Raw genomic sequence first — 25,361 nt, 5'->3', positions numbered from 1 at the left:
CTGCAGGAAAATCCACTTTGATAGGAAGACAAATACACTGGCAGGCAGAAAAGAAACACAAAATAATGGGTGGCGCTAGGTGTATTTGTATTTCTTTTTCTCACAACAGATTTCTCTGTGTGAAATTTGGGCTGCTCTCCCCGGGGAGAGCGCGTCGCTACACTACAGCGCCACCCTTTTTTTGTATTTTTTCCTGCGTGCAGTTTTATTTGTTTTTCCTATCAAAGTGGATTTTTCTACATAATTTTGCCAGGAACAACACTTTTGTTGCCGTGGGTTCTGTTACGTGCGCTAAGTGCATGCTGCATACGTGACCTCAGTTTATCGTCTCATCCGAATGACTAGCGTCCAGACCACCACTCCAGGTCTAGTGGAGGGGGAGAAAATATCGGCGGCTGAGCCGTGATTTGAACCAGCGCGCTCAGATTCTCTCGCTTCCTAGGTGGACGCGTTACCTCGTGGCCATCACTCCACTTGTAGTGTAGCAATGCACTCTATAGAGTGAGCAGCCCAAATTTCACAGAGAGAAATCATTTGAGACAAAAGAGTAATACAATACAAAACCATCCAACTTTTAGAAGAAATGTTTGAAGAAACAGCACTGTCACCACAAAAATGAAGACAGAAAAAAAATCCTATATATTACAATGTGAGTTTATCATCTAGGATGATAAACTGATATGATAGCAATTTTTTGGATTTCATCAAAGACTGTCTTCTCATATCCAGTTCAGCACTTAATCTTTTCCAAGTATGCAAATCACAACGTATTTTGTGGTGTCTGGGTAATCATGGGTATGAGAAGCAGTCTTGGAGTTTGACAATAACCTCTCATCAAGAGGTGAAGAATTTTATTTTTCTGACAGCAATTTCGACATTTTTACTCAAAATCATTCCAAGGGATTAGTTATTGTCACATTCTGATCTTTGAGAAAAACACACACCTCTACTCTTTACCCTAAACCCAGGACCCTCAGACTGAAAGTCCAACATTAGGTGGGTACTGCACCCATCTGCAGATTCTATCCAAGGCTGGTCTTCTCATATCCATTTTTGCAAACATGGGATTACATATTACCAAATATTTTCTTTCTTTTTTGAAATTTTGGGGGTCTGTTTCAAAATGGTGCAAACTATCTATTGCAGCCTGTTAAAAAGATCTATAAAGAAAAGGCACCCATTCTGGAAGATCTGTGAACCGTAAACCCAATTAAAAAAAGGAAAAAAAAATCAGGAATTTATAGAAGGGTATGCCTGGATACACCTACACTTTAAGAGTCAATCCAGTTTCTATGAATGATCAATGCTCCAGTTCATGATGGGATTGGACGTTAACAGTATATACACGCATCCCACTCTCAGCCCACATCTCTCTCGCTACCACCTCCCTCCGCTCATACAGTGCACACAATCCTTACTATCACAACATATTCAACAGGCCATTCAAACTGAATGTTGATCTGAATACATCCCAGCGAGTCATCGTGACAAAGCTGCCACCCTGGTCTTCAGCGGCTGTCCCGCCTCTTTCTGGAATCGTGCTTGCTCTGCCTGTCTCTGTGCCGGTCACGGGACGATGACCTGTCTCTGTCACGCAGCCTGGGAGAACAAGACTCGGACGATCCGTCTCGACGTCGGTCCTTCTGGGTCGCAGGTGAGCGGGACCGCTCTTTCCTGCTGCGTCTGTCAGGGCTACGTCTGTCCGACTTGGTTCGTTCCTCCTTCACGGGCCTGTCGCTTCTGTCTCTGTGCTGGGGTTTGTGAGGGGGGCTGCGTCTGTCCGACTTGGTTCGTTCCTCCTTCACGGGCCTGTCGCTTCTGTCTCTGTGCTGGGGTTTGTGAGGGGGGCTGTCCACGCTGCTGTCACTACTTGCTCGCTTCTTCCTGCTTCTCTGGGGCTGGGGGGACCACGAGCGCTTTTCACGCTTGATGGATGCTTTCTGGAGGTCGCTGCTGTGGCCACGTCTCCTCTTCCCGTCGTCAGAGTCATCGCTGTTAGAGCTGTCTCCATGACGGTGTTTCCTGCTGCGGCTCTCTGTGTCTGCTTCTCTCTTTATTTTCTTCGGCTTGGCTCCTGCAATGTAAGCCAGAATCAAAACATGATTATTCCATACTGTTTTTATTTCTGTCAATGTGATATGCGTAATAAGTAGACCCTATTTAAAGGTCATTTTCTTCTCTCTCTCTCTTTTTTTTTTTTTTTATAATGGAAAATAAGAAACATGGCAGCTATTGGTCTTCAGCAGACAGAGCAACAACAACAACCCCAACCCCCAAAAACTTGCAAGTAAGTGTTTATGGAACCTTGCTGGCCACTGAGAAAGAACAAATTTTCACCAAGAACCCTTTCTCAAAACAGGCTTGATTATTAAGTTTCCACGTCTGTCTCACCTAGAAAATAATCAGTACACTTGATGCAGTTTTCTATCCCCAGTCATGCAAACCAGAATGACGGATTCTTTCTGGAATCACACTTGCCAAAAGGACTCTTTTACGTCAGAAAAGAACTTTGTACCCTCTTCACACACACATGCATGCACTCCCCCACGCACGCACACACACACACGCACCTATAAAGGCACACGCACAGTCTGAAGGGAGAAAGATATGTCGTTTAAGCAACATCAGATTCGAAAACACACAAAAAAAACACACACACACACACAAAAAAAAAAGATCAGATTCGAAAAATGTAAAAGTGGTACAGAGTCTGTTACATTGTGGTGGAAATTTTCAGAACCAAGGAACGTAGTGTGCCAACATAATTCAGGCCATGGCAAAAAGAACTGTAAATCTTTACAACGTTAGAAAGGCATGAGGGTTCAGAACCAGTAAAAAGTAAAAACATGCACATGCTATGAAGTTTATCCTTTTAGATATTGGAAAACAGTGTAACTTCTATAGGAGTGGAGTACATGATGGTGTGAGAGAGAATTTCAGTATTAAACCACTGCATTTTGAACTTGAACAAGGGCCCATTTGTCAACCAAAATAAAAAAGAGAGAGAGAAAAAAAAAGTTTCAATAACTTTATGGTGTGTTTATAAGTACTGAAATCAGACCATTATGAAAGACAGCAACCAAAAAAAAAAAAAAAAAAAAAAAAAAAAACCAACAAAATCCAGCATCAAAATCAAAATCAATATAAACTTTCCTGAAGGGCGGCACAACACAAGACAGTGAGCCCTGGACACACCAGACTGGAGGTTTAACAGCATGCCAGGGGCCTCACCATCACTTCAGGACATTTTTTCTCCTCCTTCAAATGTGTGTACACGATGTAGGGAGGATGGAGGATGCAGAAGTGAACTAATAATTGTGAAGAAAGAACACACACACCTATAAGAGATACAGTGAAAAGATGGAAGGAGAAAGTTGAAAGGACAAATTCAAAGACCCAATTTGCAAACTCATACACACACACACACACACACACACACACAGAGAAATGTCCGATAAGGGAAAGACAGGCCAACAAAGTACAGACCTGATGATGCCTCATTACTGTTTGCGAGTTTTCACGTACCAAAAATCAAACACACACGATAAAGATACCTCGCAGTCCATGTCAGAGTTTGGTGGGTTACGGACACAGGCATACCCAGCATGCACATTCCCTGAGAAGTGTAGTGTGGCCTAGAGGAAACGCATCCGCCTGGGAAACGAGAGAATCTGAGCACGCTGGTTTGAATCATGCCTCAGTCGCCAATATTTTCTTCCCCTCCACTAGACCTTCAGTGGTGGTCTGGACGCTAGTCATTTGGATGAGATGATAAACCGAGATCATGTGTGCAGCATGCACTTAGCGCACGTAAAAGGACCCACGGCAACAAAAGGGTTGTCCCTGGCAAAATTCAATAGAAAAATCAACTTCGATAGGAATAACAAATAAAACTGATCACAGGAAAAATTTTTTAAAAAGGTGGTGCTCCCTGGGGAGAGCAGCCCCAATTTCACACAGAGAAATCTGTTGTGACAAAGAAGAGAAATACAAATACTATACAAAAGAGAGTATGGCTGCCTAATGGTGGGTTAAAAAGTCATACACGTAAAAACCCACCTGAGGACTTCTTCTTCTGCTTTCGTGGGCTGTAACTCCCACGTACTCTCGCATGTACACGAGTGGGCTTTTACGTGCATGACCATTTTTACCCCGCCATGTAGGCAGCCATGCTCTGTTTTCGGGGGTGTGCATGCTGGGTATGTTCTTGTTTCCATAACCCACCGAACACTGACATGGATTACAGGATCTTTAACGTGCGTATTTGATCTTCTGCTTGCATATACACACGAAGGGGGTTCAGGCACTAGCAGGTCTGCACATATGTTGACCTGGGAGATCGTAAAAAAATCCACCCTTTACCCACCAGACGCCATCACCGTGATTCGAACCCGAGACCCTCAGATTGAAAGTCCAACGCTTTAACCACTTGGCTATTGCGCCCGTCCCACCGGAGGACAACCTAACATGTGAGCTGCAGCCAACACAGCAGACTGACAAGTTCAGACATGCATGAGAAGAAAGTGGCTGGTGCTTTCTGTCACACACAAAATAAGACTAGTAACCATTCCCTGGTGTGCAGAACACAACCCACTGATGGATGACCAGGACTCGACGCCACATCAACTTCACACCTGTACCAACAGTACCAACCTCACCCCTCTACAGACAGCCAGTGACGGATTTCCTTCTTGAAACACCAGGAGACAGTACCTCACCCCTCTACAGACAGCCAGTGACGGATTTCCTTCTTGAAACACGAGACGACCTCACCCCTCTACAGACAGCAAGAGACTGATTTCCTTCTTGAAACACGAGATGACCTCACCCCTCTACAGACAGCCAGTGACTGATTTCCTTCTTGAAACACGAGACGACCTCACCCCTCTACAGACAGCCAGTGACGGATTTCCTTCTTGAAACACCAGGAGACAGGACCTCACCCCTCTACAGACAGCCAGTGACTGATTTCCTTCTTGAAACACCAGGAGACAGGACATCACCCCTCTACAGACAGCAAGAGACTTACTTCCTCCTTCAAACACCAGAAGAACAGCCAGGACATCACCTCTCTAAAGACAGCCAGAGACTTATCTCCTCCTTGAAACGTCAGGAGAACAGCCAGGATGTCAATTCTCTACAGACACCAGAAGGACCTCCTTCTTCTTCTTCTTCTGCGTTCACTCGTATGCACATGAGTGGGCTTTTACGTGTATGACCGTTTTTACCCCGCCATGTAGGCAGCCATACTCCGTTTTCGGGGGTGTGCATGCTGGGTATGTTCTTGTTTCCATAACCCACCGAACGCTGACATGGATTACAGGAGCTTTAACGTGCGTATTTGATCTTCTGCTTGCATATACACACGAAGGGGGTTCAGGCACTAGCAGGTCTGCACATATGTAGACCTGGGAGATCGTAAATATCTCCACCCTTTACCCACCAGGCGCCATCACCGTGATTCGAACCCGAGACCCTCAGATTGAAAGTCCAACGCTTTAACCACTTGGCTATTGCGCCCGTCCCACCTGAGGACAACCTAACATGTGAGCTGCAGCCAACACAGCAGACTGACAAGTTAAGACATGCATGAGAAGAAAGTGGCTGGTGCTTTCTGTCACACAAAAAAATAAGACTAGTAACCATTCCCTGGTGTCCAGAACACAACCCACTGATGGATGACCAGGACTCGACCCCAGATCAACTTCGCACCTGTACCAACAGTACCAACCTCACCCCTCTACAGACAGCCAGTGACGGATTTCCTTCTTGAAACACGAGACGACCTCACCCCTCTACAGACAGCCAGAGACTTACTTCCTCCTTCAAACACCAGAAGAACAGCCAGGACACCACCTCTCTACAGACAGCCAGTGACTGATTTCCTTCATGAAACACCAGGAGACAGGACATCACCCCTCTACAGACAGCCAGAGACTTACTTCCTCCTTCAAACACCAGAAGAACAGCCAGGACACCACCTCTCTACAGACAGCCAGTGACTGATTTCCTTCTTGAAACACCAGGAGACAGGATCTCACCCCTCTACAGACAGCCAGAGACTTATTTCCTCCTTGAAACACCAGAAGAACAGCCAGGACATCACCCCTCTACAGACAGCCAGAGACTTATCTCCTCCTTGAAACGCCAGGAGAACAGCCAGGATGTCAATTCTCTACAGACAACAGAAGGACCTCCTTCTTCTTCTTCTGCATTCATTCGTATGCACACGAGTGGGCTTTTACGTGTATGACCGTTTTTACCCGCCATGTAGGCAGCCATATTCCGTTTTCAGGGGTGTGCATGCTGGGTATGTTCTTGTTTCCATAACCCACCGAACGCTGACATGGATTACAGGATCTTTAACGTGCGTATTTGATCTTCTGCTTGCATATACACACGAAGGGGGTTCAGGCACTAGCAGGTCTGCACATATGTTGACCTGGGAGATCGTAAAAATCTCCACCCTTTACCCAGCAGGCGCCATCACCGTGATTCGAACCCGAGACCCTCAGATTGAAAGTCCAACGCTTTAACCACTTGGCTATTGCGCCCGTCCCACCTGAGGACAACCTAACATGTGAGCTGCAGCCAACACAGCAGACTGACAAGTTCAGACATGCATGAGAAGAAAGTGGCTGGTGCTTTCTGTCACACACAAAATAAGACTAGTAACCATTCCCTGGCGTGCAGAACACAACCCACTGATGGATGACCAGGACTCGGCCCCAGATCAACTTCACACCTGTACCAACAGTACCAACCTCACCCCTCTACAGACAGCCAGTGACGGATTTCCTTCTTGAAACACCAGGAGGCAGTACCTCACCCCTCTACAGACAGCCAGTGACGGATTTCCTTCTTGAAACACGAGACGACCTCACCCCTCTACAGACAGCAAGAGACTGATTTCCTTCTTGAAACACGAGACGACCTCTCCCCTCTACAGACAGCCAGTGATGGATTTCCTTCTTGAAACACGAGACGACCTCACCCCTCTACAGACAGGCAGTGACAGATTTCCTTCTTGAAACACAAGACGACCTCACCCCTCTACAGACAGCAAGAGACTGATTTCCTTCTTGAAACACGAGATGACCTCACCCCTCTACAGACAGCCAGTGACGGATTTCCTTCTTGAAACACGAGACGACCTCACCCCTCTACAGACAGGCAGTGACAGATTTCCTTCTTGAAACACAAGACGACCTCACCCCTCTACAGACAGCAAGAGACTGATTTCCTTCTTGAAACACGAGACGACCTCACCCCTCTACAGACAGCCAGTGACGGATTTCCTTCTTGAAACACGAGACGACCTCACCCCTCTACAGACAGGCAGTGACAGATTTCCTTCTTGAAACACGAGACGACCTCACCCCTCTACAGACAGCCAGTGACGGATTTCCTTCTTGAAACACGAGACGACCTCACCCCTCTACAGACAGCCAGTGACTGATTTCCTTCTTGAAACACGAGACGACCTCACCCCTCTACAGACAGCCAGTGACGGATTTCCTTCTTGAAACACCAGGAGACAGGACCTCACCCCTCTACAGACAGCCAGTGACGGATTTCCTTCTTGAAACACGAGACGACCTCACCCCTCTACAGACAGCAAGAGACTGATTTCCTTCTTGAAACACGAGACGACCTCACCCCTCTACAGACAGGCAGTGACAGATTTCCTTCTTGAAACACAAGACGACCTCACCCCTCTACAGACAGCAAGAGACTGATTTCCTTCTTGAAACACGAGATGACCTCACCCCTCTACAGACAGCCAGTGACGGATTTCCTTCTTGAAACACGAGACGACCTCACCCCTCTACAGACAGCCAGTGACGGATTTCCTTCTTGAAACACCAGGAGACAGGACCTCACCCCTCTACAGACAGCCAGTGACGGATTTCCTTCTTGAAACACGAGACGACCTCACCCCTCTACAGACAGCAAGAGACTGATTTCCTTCTTGAAACACGAGATGACCTCACCCGTCTACAGACAGCCAGTGACTGATTTCCTTCTTGAAACACGAGACGACCTCACCCCTCTACAGACAGCCAGTGACGGATTTCCTTCTTGAAACACCAGGAGACAGGACCTCACCCCTCTACAGACAGGCAGTGACGGATTTCCTTCTTGAAACACGAGACGACCTCACCCCTCTACAGACAGCAAGAGACTGATTTCCTTCTTGAAACACGAGATGACCTCACCCCTCTACAGACAGCCAGTGACGGATTTCCTTCTTGAAACACGAGACGACCTCACCCCTCTACAGACAGGCAGTGACAGATTTCCTTCTTGAAACACAAGACGACCTCACCCCTCTACAGACAGCAAGAGACTGATTTCCTTCTTGAAACACGAGACGACCTCACCCCTCTACAGACAGCCAGTGACGGATTTCCTTCTTGAAACACGAGACGACCTCACCCCTCTACAGACAGGCAGTGACAGATTTCCTTCTTGAAACACGAGACGACCTCACCCCTCTACAGACAGCCAGTGACGGATTTCCTTCTTGAAACACGAGACGACCTCACCCCTCTACAGACAGCCAGTGACTGATTTCCTTCTTGAAACACGAGACGACCTCACCCCTCTACAGACAGCCAGTGACGGATTTCCTTCTTGAAACACCAGGAGACAGGACCTCACCCCTCTACAGACAACCAGTGACGGATTTCCTTCTTGAAACACGAGACGACCTCACCCCTCTACAGACAGCAAGAGACTGATTTCCTTCTTGAAACACGAGACGACCTCACCCCTCTACAGACAGGCAGTGACAGATTTCCTTCTTGAAACACAAGACGACCTCACCCCTCTACAGACAGCAAGAGACTGATTTCCTTCTTGAAACATGAGATGACCTCACCCCTCTACAGACAGCCAGTGACGGATTTCCTTCTTGAAACACGAGACGACCTCACCCCTCTACAGACAGCCAGTGACGGATTTCCTTCTTGAAACACCAGGAGACAGGACCTCACCCCTCTACAGACAGCCAGTGACGGATTTCCTTCTTGAAACACGAGACGACCTCACCCCTCTACAGACAGCAAGAGACTGATTTCCTTCTTGAAACACGAGATGACCTCACCCGTCTACAGACAGCCAGTGACTGATTTCCTTCTTGAAACACGAGACGACCTCACCCCTCTACAGACAGCCAGTGACAGATTTCCTTCTTGAAACACCAGGAGACAGGACCTCACCCCTCTACAGACAGGCAGTGACGGATTTCCTTCTTGAAACACGAGACGACCTTACCCCTCTACAGACAGCAAGAGACTGATTTCCTTCTTGAAACATGAGATGACCTCACCCCTCTACAGACAGCCAGTGACTGATTTCCTTCTTGAAACACGAGACGACCTCACCCCTCTACAGACAGCCAGTGAATGATTTCCTTCTGGAAACACCAGGAGACAGGACATCACCCCTCTAAAGACAGCCAGAGACTTATCTCCTCCTTGAAACGTCAGGAGAACAGCCAGGATGTCAATTCTCTACAGACAGCCAGAGACTTATCTCCTCCTTGAAACACCAGGAGAATAGCCATGATGTCAATTCTCTACAGACAGCCAGAGACTTATCTCCTCCTTGAAACGCCAGAACAGCCAGGATGTCAATTCTCTACAGACAGCCAGAGACTTATCTCCTCCTTGAAACGCCAGAACAGCCAGGATGTCAGTTCTCTACAGACAGCCAGAGACTTATCTCCTCCTTGAAACGCCAGAAGAACAGCCAGGATGTCAATTCTCTACAGACAGCCAGAGACTTATCTCCTCCTTGAAACGCCAGAACAGCCAGGATGTCAGTTCTCTACAGACAGCCAGAGACTTATCTCCTCCTTGAAACGCCAGAAGAACAGCCAGGATGTCAATTCTCTACAGACAGCCAGAGACTTATCTCCTCCTTGAAACGCCAGAACAGCCAGGATGTCAGTTCTCTACAGACAGCCAGAGACTTATCTCCTCCTTGAAACGCCATGAGAACAGCCAGGATGTCAATTCTCTACAGACACCTGAAGGACCTCCAACTAGCATGGACACACACCCTGGACTACATTCCCTCAAACAACGAAGCCTTCATCAAACCATGACCCAAACAACAGGACCTTCAGGGCGCGAGCCAATACACTGTTCATCTAAACAATTACTTCTTCCTTTGTGCCTGAAAGAGGCCAGCCCAACAGGATGCTTGTACACCAACCTTGTGCTTTATAGTGATCGTCCTCACTACTGTCGCCGCTCTCTTCTCGTTTCCTGTACTGCTTTTTCTGTCCTGCGTCTGTCCAACATACAGTTACGCATTCTCAAAATCATTCAAAATGTGCTCACTATAGCAATCTTCTCAATCAACTCAATAGTAACAAAATTTTTAAAAAAATTTTAACAAGAAGAAGACAAGCAACAAGCAAGTCTGGACACATTGAGTAATTATGCCTTATGCAGCCAACAAGTTAAGTTACATTCCAATCTCATCATGACTTTCACACATTTGATATGTTGTTTTTTCTTGAAGCAAACACTGACACACGAGATAGGTCTTCTTCCTTCTTCTTCTGCGTTCACTCGTATGCACATGAGTGGGCTTTTACGTGTGTGACCGTTTTTACCCCGCCATGTAGGCAGCCATACTCCGTTTTCGGGGGTGTGCATGCTGGGTATGTTCTTGTTTCCATAACCCACCGAACGCTGACATGGATTACAGGAGCTTTAACATGCGTATTTGATCTTCTGCTTGCATATACACACGAAGGGGGTTCAGGCACTAGCAGGTCTGCACATATGTTGACCTGGGAGATCGTAAAAATCTCCACCCTTTACCCACCAGGCGCCGTCACCGTGATTCGAACCCGGGACCCTCAGATTGACAGTCCAACGCTTTAACCACTCGGCTATTGCGCCCGTCACGAGATAGGTCAAAACAGATGCAGCTACACCGGAACACAATAAAATCCCAGGTATTCAATCAATCAAACGTCCATCAGGTCGTGATACTTCAAAATGAAACAGTCTGGCAAACCTGAAGAATCGCTGTCGTCAGAGCCATGGGACCTCTTCTTTTTGGATTTCTTCTTCTTCTTCTTGTCCTTCCCCTTCCCATGTTTGCCGGCTCCGTTCTTCTTCTCCTGGAGTGTGTTCAGCTTCCTGGAACCCACGACAACAACAGCAATACAAACATGTGGCAGTGTGCACGATTCAAAGCAAACTTAGTCAGTGGGTGTCAGTTAACTCCGTACTGCCAGTTAGCTCCCCTGACTTTCCCCCCACAGACGACTCTTTGGCATGGGTAAGAAATAAAATCACCAAGAAACAAAATGTTACAATTTATGAACTGAAAACTTCCGAACTGATAAGTAACAAAACAAGTTAGTTGGGGACAAAATATAAAATGTCCTCCCTTCTTATGCTATCATACAGTGAGATGATGAAAGTAACCATATTTTTTGTTCGAAATTTGAACACACTGATGATTTGTAAACAAATCCAGGAAAGTACAAAGATTTTGAAACAGATTTAATTCAGAACAGTGTATAGCCATGACTGGGCCCCTTCAACAAATTTTGTTGTCTGCCTTGTGACTGAGATGAAACTGGGTTAGATGCCATTGTTGACATACACTGTTCACGTGAACCAGTCACTGTGAAAATAACTCTCCTGCTTGTGAGCATAGCAACACACGCTGCATTTATTGGTTGCAGTGGAAAGTGGAAAGGTCAGTTAAGATATTCTTAGCTCATAACATCATTATGCAAATCAGGTGCCATTACAAAATTCAAAACTATGTAGGGCCCCAATCAGGGCTGTAGCATGGCCAAGCTGAGACTGGCGATCATGAAGAAACTTGCAGGGACGGACTGGGGGGCTGATGAACGTATCCTGAAGAGACTCTATATGGGGAGAGTCTGACCTGTAGTTGAGTACGGGACATCAGCATGGGCATCAGCTGCAAAGTCTTTTTTTTTTTTTTTTGCTGCCCCATCATCTGCACCGTTTCAGTGGCATTACTCCCACACCGCTAATTTAGATTCCCCCATACACGGCCACACCCAGGTTTGTCCGTCACAGTTCCAGCGTCGGCAGTCCACAGGGAACCATCGATGTTAGGTCGCCAGGAGGCCACACACCAGAGGAGACCCTGCACTGCTGCTGAGTCACTTCGGTGGTGTTCAGTGGTGCCTGTTCTGATTTAACGTACTTAGGACACCAGCTACTAAGCCCCCTACTAACGACAATAATGGCTTAGTCGCGGAGCCAGACTGAGTAAGCGTCCCTCCCAGAGTGGAGACCGCCACCACGTACCTCCAACAAGAGCCCCCCATGAATCTGCCAACACTGAAGACTTTGACAGGACTCACCCCAAGCACAGAAGTGGAGGGGTATCGAAACTGAGGTCACCATGAGAGCAGGGCATGAAAGGCAACAGACTTTGAGACTGTTTTGTCTATATTGATGATGATGGAAAGGTCCATTTTGGTTTGGGACTGCATGACAAGGCTGTACTCTACGCTTCCTGTCATAATGATATCCCGGCGTTAACCAGGCCCGAGAGATACAGACACTTGCAGTGTTGGTCAAGTAATTAGAGCAACACACCCAAAGACGCATCCTTGAAGTGGATGACACTCGACTGTGTGGTCCCAGTCTCCCCATTTAAGCCCAAAGCACACTCAACTCGGGGTAGGAGCCGGCCACGGGCCGAAAAATCCACCTCCGCTGGGATTCGAACCCGTGTCCTCCCAGTCGTCAGTCCGCGACGCTAACCAATTCACCACGGCGGCTGGTGCAAAGTCTAACCTCGACCATCTCAACAAGATACAGAACCAAGCTCAGCGTGTCATAACTGGCGAAATGAGATCCACCCCAATCCTGAAGATGGAGGAGACCACTGGGCTACAGTCACTGGAGGACAGAAAGGACACAAAGATCCTCATTCAGGCAGCAAAATTCAAATGCCTTGAACACCATCCAATGAACAACAGAATAAGCAGACCCACCAAGAGCCGGCTGAAAAGAGGCAGCTTCATCCACCAGTCAAGACGCCTTGAAAGACAAACCCCAGTCTTGATGGAACACGAAGCAAAGTCTATCCCAGCAAATGTCACCCACTCATCTTGGAAGAGGCAGGTGTTCCCAACAGTCGACACCAGCATTCCTGGAGTAGAGAAGAGAGGAACACAGTCAGACACCCAAAGGAAGGCCCTGGCCATGGAGTACATCTGCAACCAGTACCCCCAGGAAGACTGGACCCATGTCTTTACAGATGGCTCCGCCACAAAAGCAACGAGGGATGGTGGAGCTGGAATCTTCCTCTGATACAAAGACGGAGATGAAGAAATTGCAAAATATATGCTTGGGGTGGGGAGTGGCAATGAGTAGGATGGCATGAGAAATAACAGTAGGTTACAAATCCAAAAGAACCGTACATTACAATATTTCCAAAATTTCAAGTGTCTCAGTTTGCTGACACTTAACACTTTCCTTAATTTTCTGGGGTATTTCCACTTTCTGAGAGGAAGCCACACAATTTTCTTTTCTCTTCTGACTCATAATAATTTGTTATCACTAATTTTCACATCTTCTACTTGCAAAGATATGTCAGTGAACTACCGAGAATCAACTGATTCTCTACAGAATGTTTCTGGGCTATCATCTTTTCCAGGTTTTTTTCCCTGAATATAAACCTGGAAACTTTGCTTAGTTTCTTTACCAGAAAATCATATAACAGTTTATTTTTTAAACCTGGAAACTTTGCTTAGTTTCTTTACCAGAAAATCATATAACAGTTTATTTTTTTCGTTTGTATACAGTACACCTATTTGAAACACTAAACACATCTCGAAATCCAAATGTACAGAAGAAATCTGTTGGTATTAAAAGAATCCATGCTACCTGTCCAAATCTCAAAATACAAATTCAGTGTAATGGAATCCACAAACAAAATTTTTTTAATGTGGTATAAAGGAAACCGTCACAAACAGATGTGCCAATGCAGTGCCAAACACATGCATGTGAAGGATCCAGCTGATTACCACAGGAACTGAACTAATCCACTGATAGCTCCCTGTGGACTGCTGACACAGGGGATGCAGCTGATGGTCCTGGTGTGGGGTTTGTGGGGTGGGGGGTTTGGGGGGGCGGGGTGGGGTGGGGGGCATTTGGCATCAGCATAATGGGAATTTGGGGCATAAAAAAAAAAGAAAAAAAAAAAGGGGGGGGGGGGGGGGGGGGAATATCGCTATACTAGACACGCTTTCTCCATCCCCTTCTGGAATTCAGCCACAAAACAAACGGACCTGGCATAAACGTCAAAAAGAAACTAAAATGAACACAGCAAAGGGGCTTCCGGCAAACGATCTTGTGACTGCGCATCATTCCTTCTTCCTGACTTCAAACTTATTCACTACCATTTTGTGTCAGCTTTATGTCAATGGCTCAACTGATTAATTAGGTGATGATTCCTCTTGTTTACTCTTCTTAGCTGACAGGATTCATGTTTACTCACAGTAATCATTTTTATTCAATAAAAAAAGACAAAAGAAAGAAAGAAAACACCAGAATCATACATTCTGCATATTATCATCACCATCACTATCACGGTCATCAGGGTAAAGGGACCTTCCAAGCAGCAGAACAATAACAACAAAAACTATCATCCTATACTAAGCGAATTGCTTGCATGCAGTCTTTTTGTAAACTTACTTGAGCAGTTTCTTCTTCTGTTTGGACGTCAGAGATTTCAAGAACTGCACCTCAGGGTCGTCTTCCTCGTCCCCTGCCACTATGGCCTGAAACAAAGATTAAAAATAAATAATAATCAACGATAACAATGATAAAACAAATACTAAAAAGACTTCCACAACATCATCTTCCTACTCCTCCTTCATCATCGGAAAACAAGAGAGGCAAGGCCTTCAAGACTCACTTGTGATAAATTAAGTCCCCTAGCATTAATTACAGAGTAATTTCCCTTTTTTACTATCTGCACCAAAACGTTTGCAAAATAAATAAAAATTCCATGCTTAGCAAAATAAGTTCCTGTTTGAACAAAAAATGATAATAATGACTCCTCTTGTTGTTGTGTCAGAATAAGAGGTCAAAGTGCCAAGTTTAGAGAATACAAAAAATATTAATATAACAGTAAATGCAGTTTGCATATAATTAGGCTTCTTTTTTATTTTTTTGTGCCCATCCAAGAGGTGCAATATTGTTTTAAACAAGATGACTGGAAAGAACTGAATTTTTGCTATTTTTATGCCAAATTTGGTGTCAACTGACAAAGTATTTGCAGAGAAAATGTCAATGTTAAAGTTTACCAAAGACACACGGACACACACACACAGACAACCGAACACACAGACTCACTTTGTTTAAACAAGTGAGTCAAAAAAAGGAAAATGGAAAAAGAATAAAATGAAAAAGTCTCAAATTCTGTGGCCTTTCATGCCCTGGTCTCAAGGTGACCTGTTTCAGTCCCCCTCCAATTCTAAGCTTGGGATGAGTACTGTCAAGGTCTTCACTGTTGGTGGATCATGTGGGTCTGCCATGAGAGGGATGTGGTGTCAGTCTCCAACTCAAGGGGGATGCTCATTCAGTCTGGCTCCTCGACAAAGCGATTATTGTCGTCAGCAGGGGGTAATGTGTTTTATCAGAACAGGTAGTATTGAACACAGCTGAAATGACTCAGCAGCAGTGCAGGGACTCCTCTGATGTGCGGGGCTCCTAATGACCTGACATCAATAGTTCCGTGTGGACTGCCATGCTGGGACTGCCACAGATGAACCCAAGATGTGACTGTATGGGGTACTCAGAATGAGTGGCGATGGAGTATTGCCACTGACAGGGTGCAGATGATGGGGCAGCACAAAACAAAAAAGGAAAAAAAAAAAAGAAGTCTGGTCTATTTGCTGACCCACCTCTCCAGAGGACGATGCCATGAACCTTCCCAGCATGCTCTCCTTCAGCTGGAAGCCATCTTCCTTCAGGCCTTCCAACAGGCTGGAGGTGCTGGTTTCCGCTGCACACATGTAGTCAATGATTCTGTTGTAAAGCTGTAGAATTCCATGCATACACACAGAGCATTGCATGTGCACACACAAAGCATGCAATGCATGCACAAGCATGCACACACACATGCTCACACACAAGCGCACACACACACTCTCTTCACATCATAACATCATAAAAAACAAAAACTACATTCCTGTAGTAAGGAAAAAGAGAGAGAGAGAGAGAGAGAGAGAGAGAGAGAACGACCGAATGAACGAACGAACGAACGAATGTTTTATTCAGATAAGGCCAGAGCCCCTTACTGAAGGGGGAATCATTGATAAATAATAATTACAAAATGACATGACACAGTAAATAGACAATTCAAATCAACCAAAAATTGTTAGCACAATATCAACCATATCACCCAAAATAGTCAACACAAATATTCAACAACATTCACAAGATAACTGTACTTAGTCTCTTCAATCCTTCATATATATATATATATAGCTAAGTTATGCAGAGTACATTCCTGTCTTGAAGACATGAGTAAACTGAACCTAAAATTAGACGGATCTCTATATTATTTCGGTTGAATAAGTTTTTGTCTAAGGTCACACAAAGCAGGGCAACATAACAAAAAATGCAAATCATCTTCTTTACTCGAACTGCATAATCGGCATGTATACATGGGTTCATTTAGAATGCTATACCTAAAACTATGAGAAGCAATACTAGAAATACCAAATCTAAATTTTGTCAGTGTACATTTTATATATCTGTTCAGTCCTAACTCAATGCATGGCTCAATCACATGCGATGTTTTAAAAAGTCTAAACTGTGCGAATCTATCACTAGTTTGTATATGATCATGCCAATCTTGCCACCTGCAATCAATAATACGTTGTCTGAAACACTTTAAGAAACCTGCAATATCTTCCACCCCTTCATTATCCCATACAAATGCAAAACCATATGTATTTAAACACTGATGAACACTCGTTGCCCGAGTCTTCTTACCATTATTATCCAAACTATATAACATTTTATATGCTTTAAATGGATATCTGTTTTCATTCATTCTAGTCAACTTTAGCCAATATTTAATACATTTGATATAAGAATTTAGATAAATAGGGTATCTCCCCAGTTCGCCATAAACAAGATCATTTGGAGTTTGATTGTCTACATTAAGAAAACGTTTCAATGCAAACAAGTGCACTTTTTCTGTTACTATCCTATTTTCCAGTCCCCAGATTTCTGCTCCATACTGTAATATTGGCTGAACTTGCGAATCAAATAATCTAACAAATACACTAAAAGAACTACAGTCTACTTTATACAAAATATGAAGAATCAAAATAACTGCTTTTTTTTGCTTTATTAGCAATGTCTTGACATGCAAAGTTGAAACTGAGTCTTGTTGAAAAATAAATCCCAAGGTATTTATATGCATTTACGACAGTTATTCTTTCACTTCAATATGACCATCTTTCATTTCTTGCCAAATACCCTCCCTTACGAAAAACAACAATATTTGTTTTATCCATATTTACTTTTAGCTGTAAATTAGTTGCAGCAGTGTATAAACTGTTAAGTTGTCGCTGTAAACCAACTGTTGTTATAGACAGCAGAATCATGTCGTCAGCAAAAAGTAAAACAAACAGTTCAATCAAATCGAAAGTAACACCATGTTGACCATTTTGCATGCACACACACATGCTCACACGCAAGCGCACACACACACTCTCTTCACATCATAACAATTAACATCATAAAAAAACAAAAACTACATTCCTGTAGCAAGGAAAGAGAGAGAGAGAGAGAGAGAGAGAGAGAGAGAGAGAGAGAGAAATTCCATCATCTGCCGCTAATAATCTTGAAAAATTACTGGCAACAAACAATATACAAACCTTCTAAATACATCTTTAACTGTTCTAATAATGTAACGAAAATTCCTTTATTTCACTTCTGTATTGCTAACAATAACACTCGTGAAAATTCTTCATCTGCCATGAAAATACTGAACGAAAGATCATTTGAGGCAAGGTAATTTGGACCGTTCTTGGTGCTAAGGGCTGGATTACAGTCACTGGAAACTGTCCCACACAATGGTGGAAGCAACAGGTGATGATTCCTTGTAGATATACTTAACTCTCTCCGGACGAAGGAATGCTCACGCATTCCTACACAAAACGTATTCGGATTCGGACGAAGGAATGGAATAGCATTCTCCGAAAGTAAAATTCCATCATGCGCTGTACACGTGATTTTGTGATTAGCCAAGCAGAGTGCGCTATTCTGGGTCACTCCACAATCGAACAGTATGACTGGTCAGCCTGGGATGTGTGGCCTGTCTCGCTGCGAATTTAATGCAGAAAGCGAGCATGGGTATGGTGATTCGGGGTGAAAAATTGGCAGTATTTTCTACATATGGCAAAACTGTAAAAATAAGATGAGAAATTTGATTTTGTTATATGTAATAGCTCAACACGTAATAAACCAGTTCTGAAAGTTTCATTTTCTTACACAGTATTTTGTATTTTTTGTAATTTTTTTTCCAAACCCTTACAAATGGGCCGTCTGTGGGGAAAAGCAAGGGAGAAAACTTGTCGTCCCGAGTGAGTTAACCCCACTGCCACCATCCTACCCAAGCCTTTGCCATTTTCTTTTGAGCTATCATGATTGTCATCCACACCCCATCCCCCACTTTAAAAATTTGTTTAAGTTTGTACAAAATCACTGTAATGGAAAGACACTCAATGAAATAAAGAAGAATAAAAGGAGGTCTGAAAGAAAGAAGGGAAAAAGGTGTAAATTCCCAACATGTGAATGCTGATGGACGGGCGCAATAGCCGAGTGGTTAAAGCGTTGGACGGTCAATCTGAGGGTCCCGGGTTCGAATCACGGTGAAGGTGCCTGGTGGGTGAAGGGTGGAGATTTTTACGATCTCCCAGGTCAACATATGTGCAGACCTGCTAGTGCCTGAACCCCCTTCGTGTGTATATGCAAGCAGAAGATCAAATACGCACGTTGAAGATCCTGTAATCCATGTCAGAGTTCGGTGGGTTATGGAAACAAGAACATACCCAGCATGCACACCCCCGAAAAACAGAGTATGGCTGCCTACATGGCGGGGTAAAAACGTTCATACACATAAAAGCCCACTCGTGTGCATACGAGTGAACGCAGAAGAAGAAGAAGAAGAAGAAGAATGCTGATGCTTACGCTGTGGTGGCTCGGCAGTGAGGTTCTTTCCGAAGAGAGGGCAGATTTTGTCTGTGTTGACGTGGCCCCACTGTCGGCACTTGATGCAGCGAATGTTGCGCACCTCGATTCCAAAGGGCTGATCACTGATGGTGTCGTCCCCTTTGGCATACCTACGACAGGGCAGACAAGTCTGTCAGATTCCAGCAAGAAGTACCGAATACCTGTGTTTTTCATTTTCAATTTTTATTCTTAATCTTAATAAATTAATGGTTTTCCTTATCCTGCGCTTTTATTTCCCTTGGCACCAAATCATTCTGAAAAGGAAATTTTCTATCTAAAATTACGTTTAAATAACATACTACCGTGACCCAACTAGTGCAGACTCCGGCAGGGGTCTGACATTCCTGTCCTGTGCAAACTACTATCCGCCTATGCGGAGAAAACGAAACTACGGCCGATAACCTCCCGGAAGTAGGTAACCTCCCCTTTGTCCCGCTGGCTAGCGCCCTCTTTTTCCGGCAGCCATCATGACTCCTGTTCCTGTGCTCTTCATACGGCTAAGTTTTTTCGTATTTTCTGCCTGTCTGTCGATTCTCTGGCGTTCTTGTTTGTTGTCAAATTATGTCTCCAACCAGGTCACATAATTATGTAGCTCGATTGGGGAATCGTGCTAAAATTAAGGCGCGATCGCAATCGATTCGCTGACACTCTGGGCCCTCTACTCCTGGCCCTCTCAACAACGCCACATTCACTGCTATGACTTTGACTACAGATAATACAGAATACAATGAAGGTAGACATATGTACATACCTATGTCAGGACTTCTGAATGATTAAAAACCTCACAGGGGAGGGGGCAGGGAGAGAGATGTCCAGGAAAAGTACTTACGCTTCACGTGGGGCATTGTACTTGCGCTGCCATTCAAATTTAAACTCTGGTTCATCATCTTCTTTCTGAAAAAAACAAAACAGTAATTCATTTGAATCACACTTTTGGTGGAAAAGATACTGTGTACACTATACATGTACTACCTATTTCATTGGTAACCGAGAAAACAGATAAAGTTAAAGTTAAGCAGACGGTAAGAAAAATACATCAGGTGTAGTAGGTGTTAGTAGGCAGGCAAGCAAACTTATAACACAAGAAATGTTAACAAGAGAACTGATCCTGTACTGTGTCTCCTTAGAGACAGGAAATAACAGTATGTCACAGGAGGGGAAAAAAAGTCAGTTCAAATGTGTGGAACATGGTCACACACAAAAAAACAAATACACTTGCACATCTAATTTTAATAGATAGTACTTATATGCCGCAAACTCCCCTTATAATGGCCTCAAAGCGCCTCACATGAAACTATACATAGTGAATAATAACATACCTCTGCACATGAAAAAACACATAATTTATAATATATGTGTATCTGGTTCTATACACTAAGACAACACTGCAAATTGCAGATATGAACAACACACACACACACACACACACTAATGACAAAAAATGCCCCCCCACATGCATATATTCACTCGCACACAAACACATGCTCCTGCACAAACACCCGCCCACAGACACACACACACCACATGATGATTTCAGTAGAGGGTAAAGTGGGGTGAGTAGGTGGAGGCAGAATTCAGACAATTAGCCATACTTCATCACACCCAAAGGCCTGTCTGAACAGTTTGTTTTGAAAGAGGGCAGTGTTGGGAACTGACACAGATCCAGAGGAAGAGAATTCCAGACAGAAGGGGCTTGATACTGGCCAAATATTGATGAAGAGGTTCTGGGGACTCAAAGGATATTTTCAGCAGAAACGAGAGAATGGAAAGGGGTGTAAGTATAGTCACCACTTTATCTTAATACTGCTTCTTGAAATAATGACACCAATGATTTAATTTTGTCATGCAAATAAGGATTTCACCATACTATTGACTGCCTCCTAAAAACAACAACATTCACAAAACAACATTCACAAAACAGTGCGAGTGAAGATCTGATCACCATTGTTTTCTGGATTCATGTTACATTCAACACAAGTCTCATGGTAATCTTCCACTGACCTCTTTGGTTTTCATCCCTGGTGGGGCGTCATACAGAAAACTCAAACCCATTTTGGCTTTTTCATCTCCAAGCAAAGCTCTGGAAAAAATATAATAACATTATCATATACAGAAATTATGCATTCACTAGCACCACTTCAACATCTTGAACTTGAGAGAGAGCTGAAAATGTGATGATAAAAATTTTTTGACCAAATACAGACACTGCTCAGTTCTGAGACATGCCACTAACAAGTAAAAACTTTTTATTTAAATACAAGGTGGCTACACAAAATAGGTAGATGGATAGATAATAAATATCTAGATATATAAATAAATATATCCTTTTAAAAGATACACCAAATAGATGGACTAAATAAATCAATTAAAAAAAAACCAAATAAACAAATATATTATTTGAAAAGATGAAAAACTGAGTTATACCCATTATTCATATTCAAAACTATATTTTCCAAATTCCATTGTGAGTATCATCACCCAAGGAAAGGAAAGTTCTGAAATGTTTATTTATTTCAACACCTTTTTTTTTTTTTTTTTTTAAATTCAAGGAAGTCTGTATTGCGAACAAAAAACCCCAAAAACAAACAAACAAACAAAAACTCAACCCTGCCCCCCACACCCCCTCCATGAAACTGAGCTCTGACACATTTTCATCTACCTTCAACCCCTCATCAAGCACAAAACCAAGATTTTATGTGACTGTGTATATATGATCTACTGTGCACCTACCACACTGAAAGAAAAAGTCAATACAATATCCAGTTCCATGCTACCAATTTGTGCATTATGTGGATGGGGGTGAGATTATCACTCCACTGCAATCTGAATAAAGAGGACTTTATCAGTTGTTTAAAGAATAAGAAAATTATTGTGCAAATGAAGCAAAAATGAAAATGGACACCACCTGATAAATTCTTAACATTTACAAATTACTTTAGTCCATTTTATCTACCTTATTGATATTATATCATTTTGGATGTTTTCAGAACTGCTTACCTGTTGCTTAGCATTTCTTGCTCTCTTTGGTACTGCGTCATCAGATCTTCTTGTTTCTTCTTTTCAAAATCAGTTTTCTGCTTTGCCATCCATACCTGCACACACACACACACTGACTTTATTATCAATAATACATTCATAACCATATATTCTGTGGAATTTTCAATGGAATATTCTCATTAATTTGCTTAGTTAAAACTCTTTCACCACCAAAGGCGACTATCACCAATAGAATAATGACTAACCTTTGACCCCTTTGCCGAGTCTGAAGTGAACTAGTCCATTGTGTTGTTTTGACATGAAGTTTCAGTTTCAGTAGCTCAAGGAGGCGTCACTGCGTTCGGACAAATCCATATACGCTACACCACATCTGCCAAGCAGATGCCTGACCAGCAGCGTAACCCAACGCGCTTAGAAAAGTGTGCATCGACCGGGAATCGAACCCGGGTCACCCGCGTGGCAGGCGAGTATTCTACCACTAGACCACCGATGACATGAAGTGATGAACTGAAGCCTGTGAAAGAGCATTATATCTAAAATATTTGGTACTGGGGAGCATTTTTCAGACAGAAACTTGGTGGTGAAATCAACTGCTGATGAGAACTTTTTTTGTTTTTTTTGCTGCCCCAACATCTGCACCATTTCAGTGGCATTACAGATTACTCCCACGCCGCTCATTTAGATTCCCCCATACACGGCCACACCCGGGTTCGTCCATCGCAGTTCCAGCATCGGCAGTCCACAGGGAACCATCGATGTTAGGTCACCAGGAGGCCACACACCAGAGGAGACCCTGCACTGCTGCTGAGTCACTTCGGTGGTGTTCAGTGGTGCCTGTTCTGTTTTAACGTACTTTGGACACCACCTACTAAGCCCCCTATTAAAGACAATAATGGCTTAGTTGCGGAGCCAGACTGAGTGAGCGTCCCTCCCAGAGTGGAGACCGCCACCACGCCCCTCAAACAACAACCCCCCCCCCATGAATCTGCTGATGAGAACTTTGTTTCAAGTGTACAAGAGGGAGGGTGTGTGTGTGTACGTACCAGATGAATAAATTCAATGAACTCTGTGCAATCACCCAGCAGAAACGAGCCTGCCACATAATATGCTAAATTTCAATGGCTGCACAGTCTATGTCTTTGTTACTTTGTACCACCTACACAACCAAGCCTGACACAACAGCCAGGTTGCTGTCATAGTCTCACATTGTCTATTCATAATGCACTTCATCAGTCCATGTTATCAAAGATAGGTGCCCAATGGTCTGACATAGATTCTGATGCTGTTGTCACCAATGCCAACAGACCAGACATCACCATCACCAACCTCACTAGTCGCTAGGTTTCCCTTGTTGAGGTGGCTGTGTTAGTGTGTGATGTGTTCATGGTAATCTGCTACATTACAAAGTTCAACAAGTACTTCCCATTTCGTCTGGAAATACACTTAAAAAAAAAAAAAATGTTCCTGCATGTCTATAGTGCTTGAGATGGCAGTCTGGGCAACATACATCAAAGAGTTCTACCAGACCTGCATACATAACTTTGTGTGCAGTAGTAAGCAATAAAGCGGTTGGCCAAATGTTATTATTGTTAACCTTCATTTTTCTATGGCAAAAGTATTCTGCAAATGATTTACAAGAGTAACCGTGCATGTAACCATTTGCCATTTTGAACTGTACTGTGTCACTATATATTGTTCATAATTAATTCCTGGATTAAACTGTTGAAATGTGAATGTGTGTGTACACACATGACTATGCGAGTGTGTCACTGTGTGCATGCAAGTGTGTGTGTGTGTGTGTGTGTGTGTATGTGTGAGAGAGAGAGAGAGCACGCCTGTGTGGGTATGTATGTCTGGTCTATGTGTGTGCGCACATATGTGTTTGCATGTGTGTGTGTATGTGCACATTACCCATAACACTGATTTCTAGTTTCAAAATCAAATATCACAATCACCAAGAGACCCAGATCTTCTAAGGATGTGCTTTCGTGCTGATATTTTTAATCATGGATTTACTTCAAAGCATCAGTTTCAGTTTAACCAAGGGAGTTGCCTGACCTTCGAATAAACACAAACTGACATATCAACGCTAAATTTAACTTTATCACAGAATCACAGAAATGTTTGGCTATAGGCTAAAAGCCTTTTGCCCTCATAATCAGTGTCCATTTATGTGCTTTGGATCACTTGTTGTGAACAGACCCTTGTTTAAATCTGGCATAGTGTATACTATATTTATCTACAGCCCAATAAAGATTTAACTCTGTGGAAAATACATGGTTCTTAAACTTTTTGTCAATGTGATTTTGGAAGGCATTTACCAATGGTGCATTGATGGTGTCATAGGAAAGGTTATTCCACAGATTTATGATACGGTTAGTAAAGAACTTGCGGAACTGGTTAGTTAAGAAATTAGTTTTGTTTATTTTGAAGTTGTGCCCTCAAGTTTTATCGTAGTTAGCCATAGTAAACAAGGAAGAGGTGGTGCAAGGATCATAAATATTGTGCATGATCTTATATACTTCAATGAGATCACCTAAACTCAAGGCAAGGCATATTAAAAAGAGCCAGGCGCTCCTCATAACTAAGATCACGAGTACTATTAGTATTACTAGTTATACACTTGGTAAATCTGCGTTGAACTCCTTCAATCATATTTATGTGCGTTTTAAGGTAAGGGCACCATACTGAATTTCCATATTCAATAATGGGTCTAACCAGAGCTTTTATAAGTCACACACGAAAAATAAACTTAATTAAACATTATATGACTTAAGCTCGACATGTCCAAAGTTTAGATGCTTTTCAAATAATATAAAGCTGCTTTCGAATTTAAATTCTTTTCTAAAGGTGGTTGTGCATATTCAGTCATTGCAATGAGGTTTACTTTCTAAAGGTAAGTTTTCTGTACCCTCTTGATGTTGTCTTTGCTTGCTGGATGGAAGAACTTCTTCGTCATATAGTTGTTGAATCCTTTCCCCATGGTTGCTTATTTCAGTCCCTTCAGAAAGGCAGTCCAAAAATAAAAGTTCGAGAGACAAAATATTGTGTTCAGCTGAAACGAAGGCTTTGCGTTACTTCCGG

General features: G+C 43.5%; 1 protein-coding gene across 2 annotated transcripts; it reads right to left on the bottom strand.

Moving 5' to 3' along the window:
- Window positions 1–568: 568 nt before the first annotated feature.
- Window positions 569–25,361, bottom strand: LOC143296623 (corepressor interacting with RBPJ 1-like). 2 transcript variants are annotated; one of them, XM_076608660.1, is made up of 11 exons: window positions 25,189–25,361; window positions 22,278–22,372; window positions 21,282–21,360; window positions 20,110–20,174; window positions 19,239–19,390; window positions 15,935–16,035; window positions 14,721–14,806; window positions 11,041–11,165; window positions 10,225–10,302; window positions 1,810–2,074; window positions 569–1,731 (listed from the first exon to the last, which is right to left on the bottom strand). In XM_076608660.1, exons 1-11 carry the CDS (start codon window positions 25,258–25,260, stop codon window positions 1,509–1,511), a joined length of 1,341 nt encoding a protein of 446 aa, XP_076464775.1. In that variant the 5' UTR covers window positions 25,261–25,361; the 3' UTR covers window positions 569–1,508. The 2 variants fall into 2 exon arrangements, with proteins under 2 accessions (XP_076464775.1, XP_076464771.1); XM_076608656.1 differs by having other exon boundaries at window positions 569–2,074.

Source organism: Babylonia areolata, chromosome 2 (genome assembly GCF_041734735.1).
Source record: "Babylonia areolata isolate BAREFJ2019XMU chromosome 2, ASM4173473v1, whole genome shotgun sequence".
NCBI lineage: Eukaryota > Metazoa > Mollusca > Gastropoda > Neogastropoda > Buccinidae > Babylonia > Babylonia areolata.
Note: the sequence above shows the minus strand (reverse complement) of the source record. Positions and strands in the feature narration are given on the sequence as shown.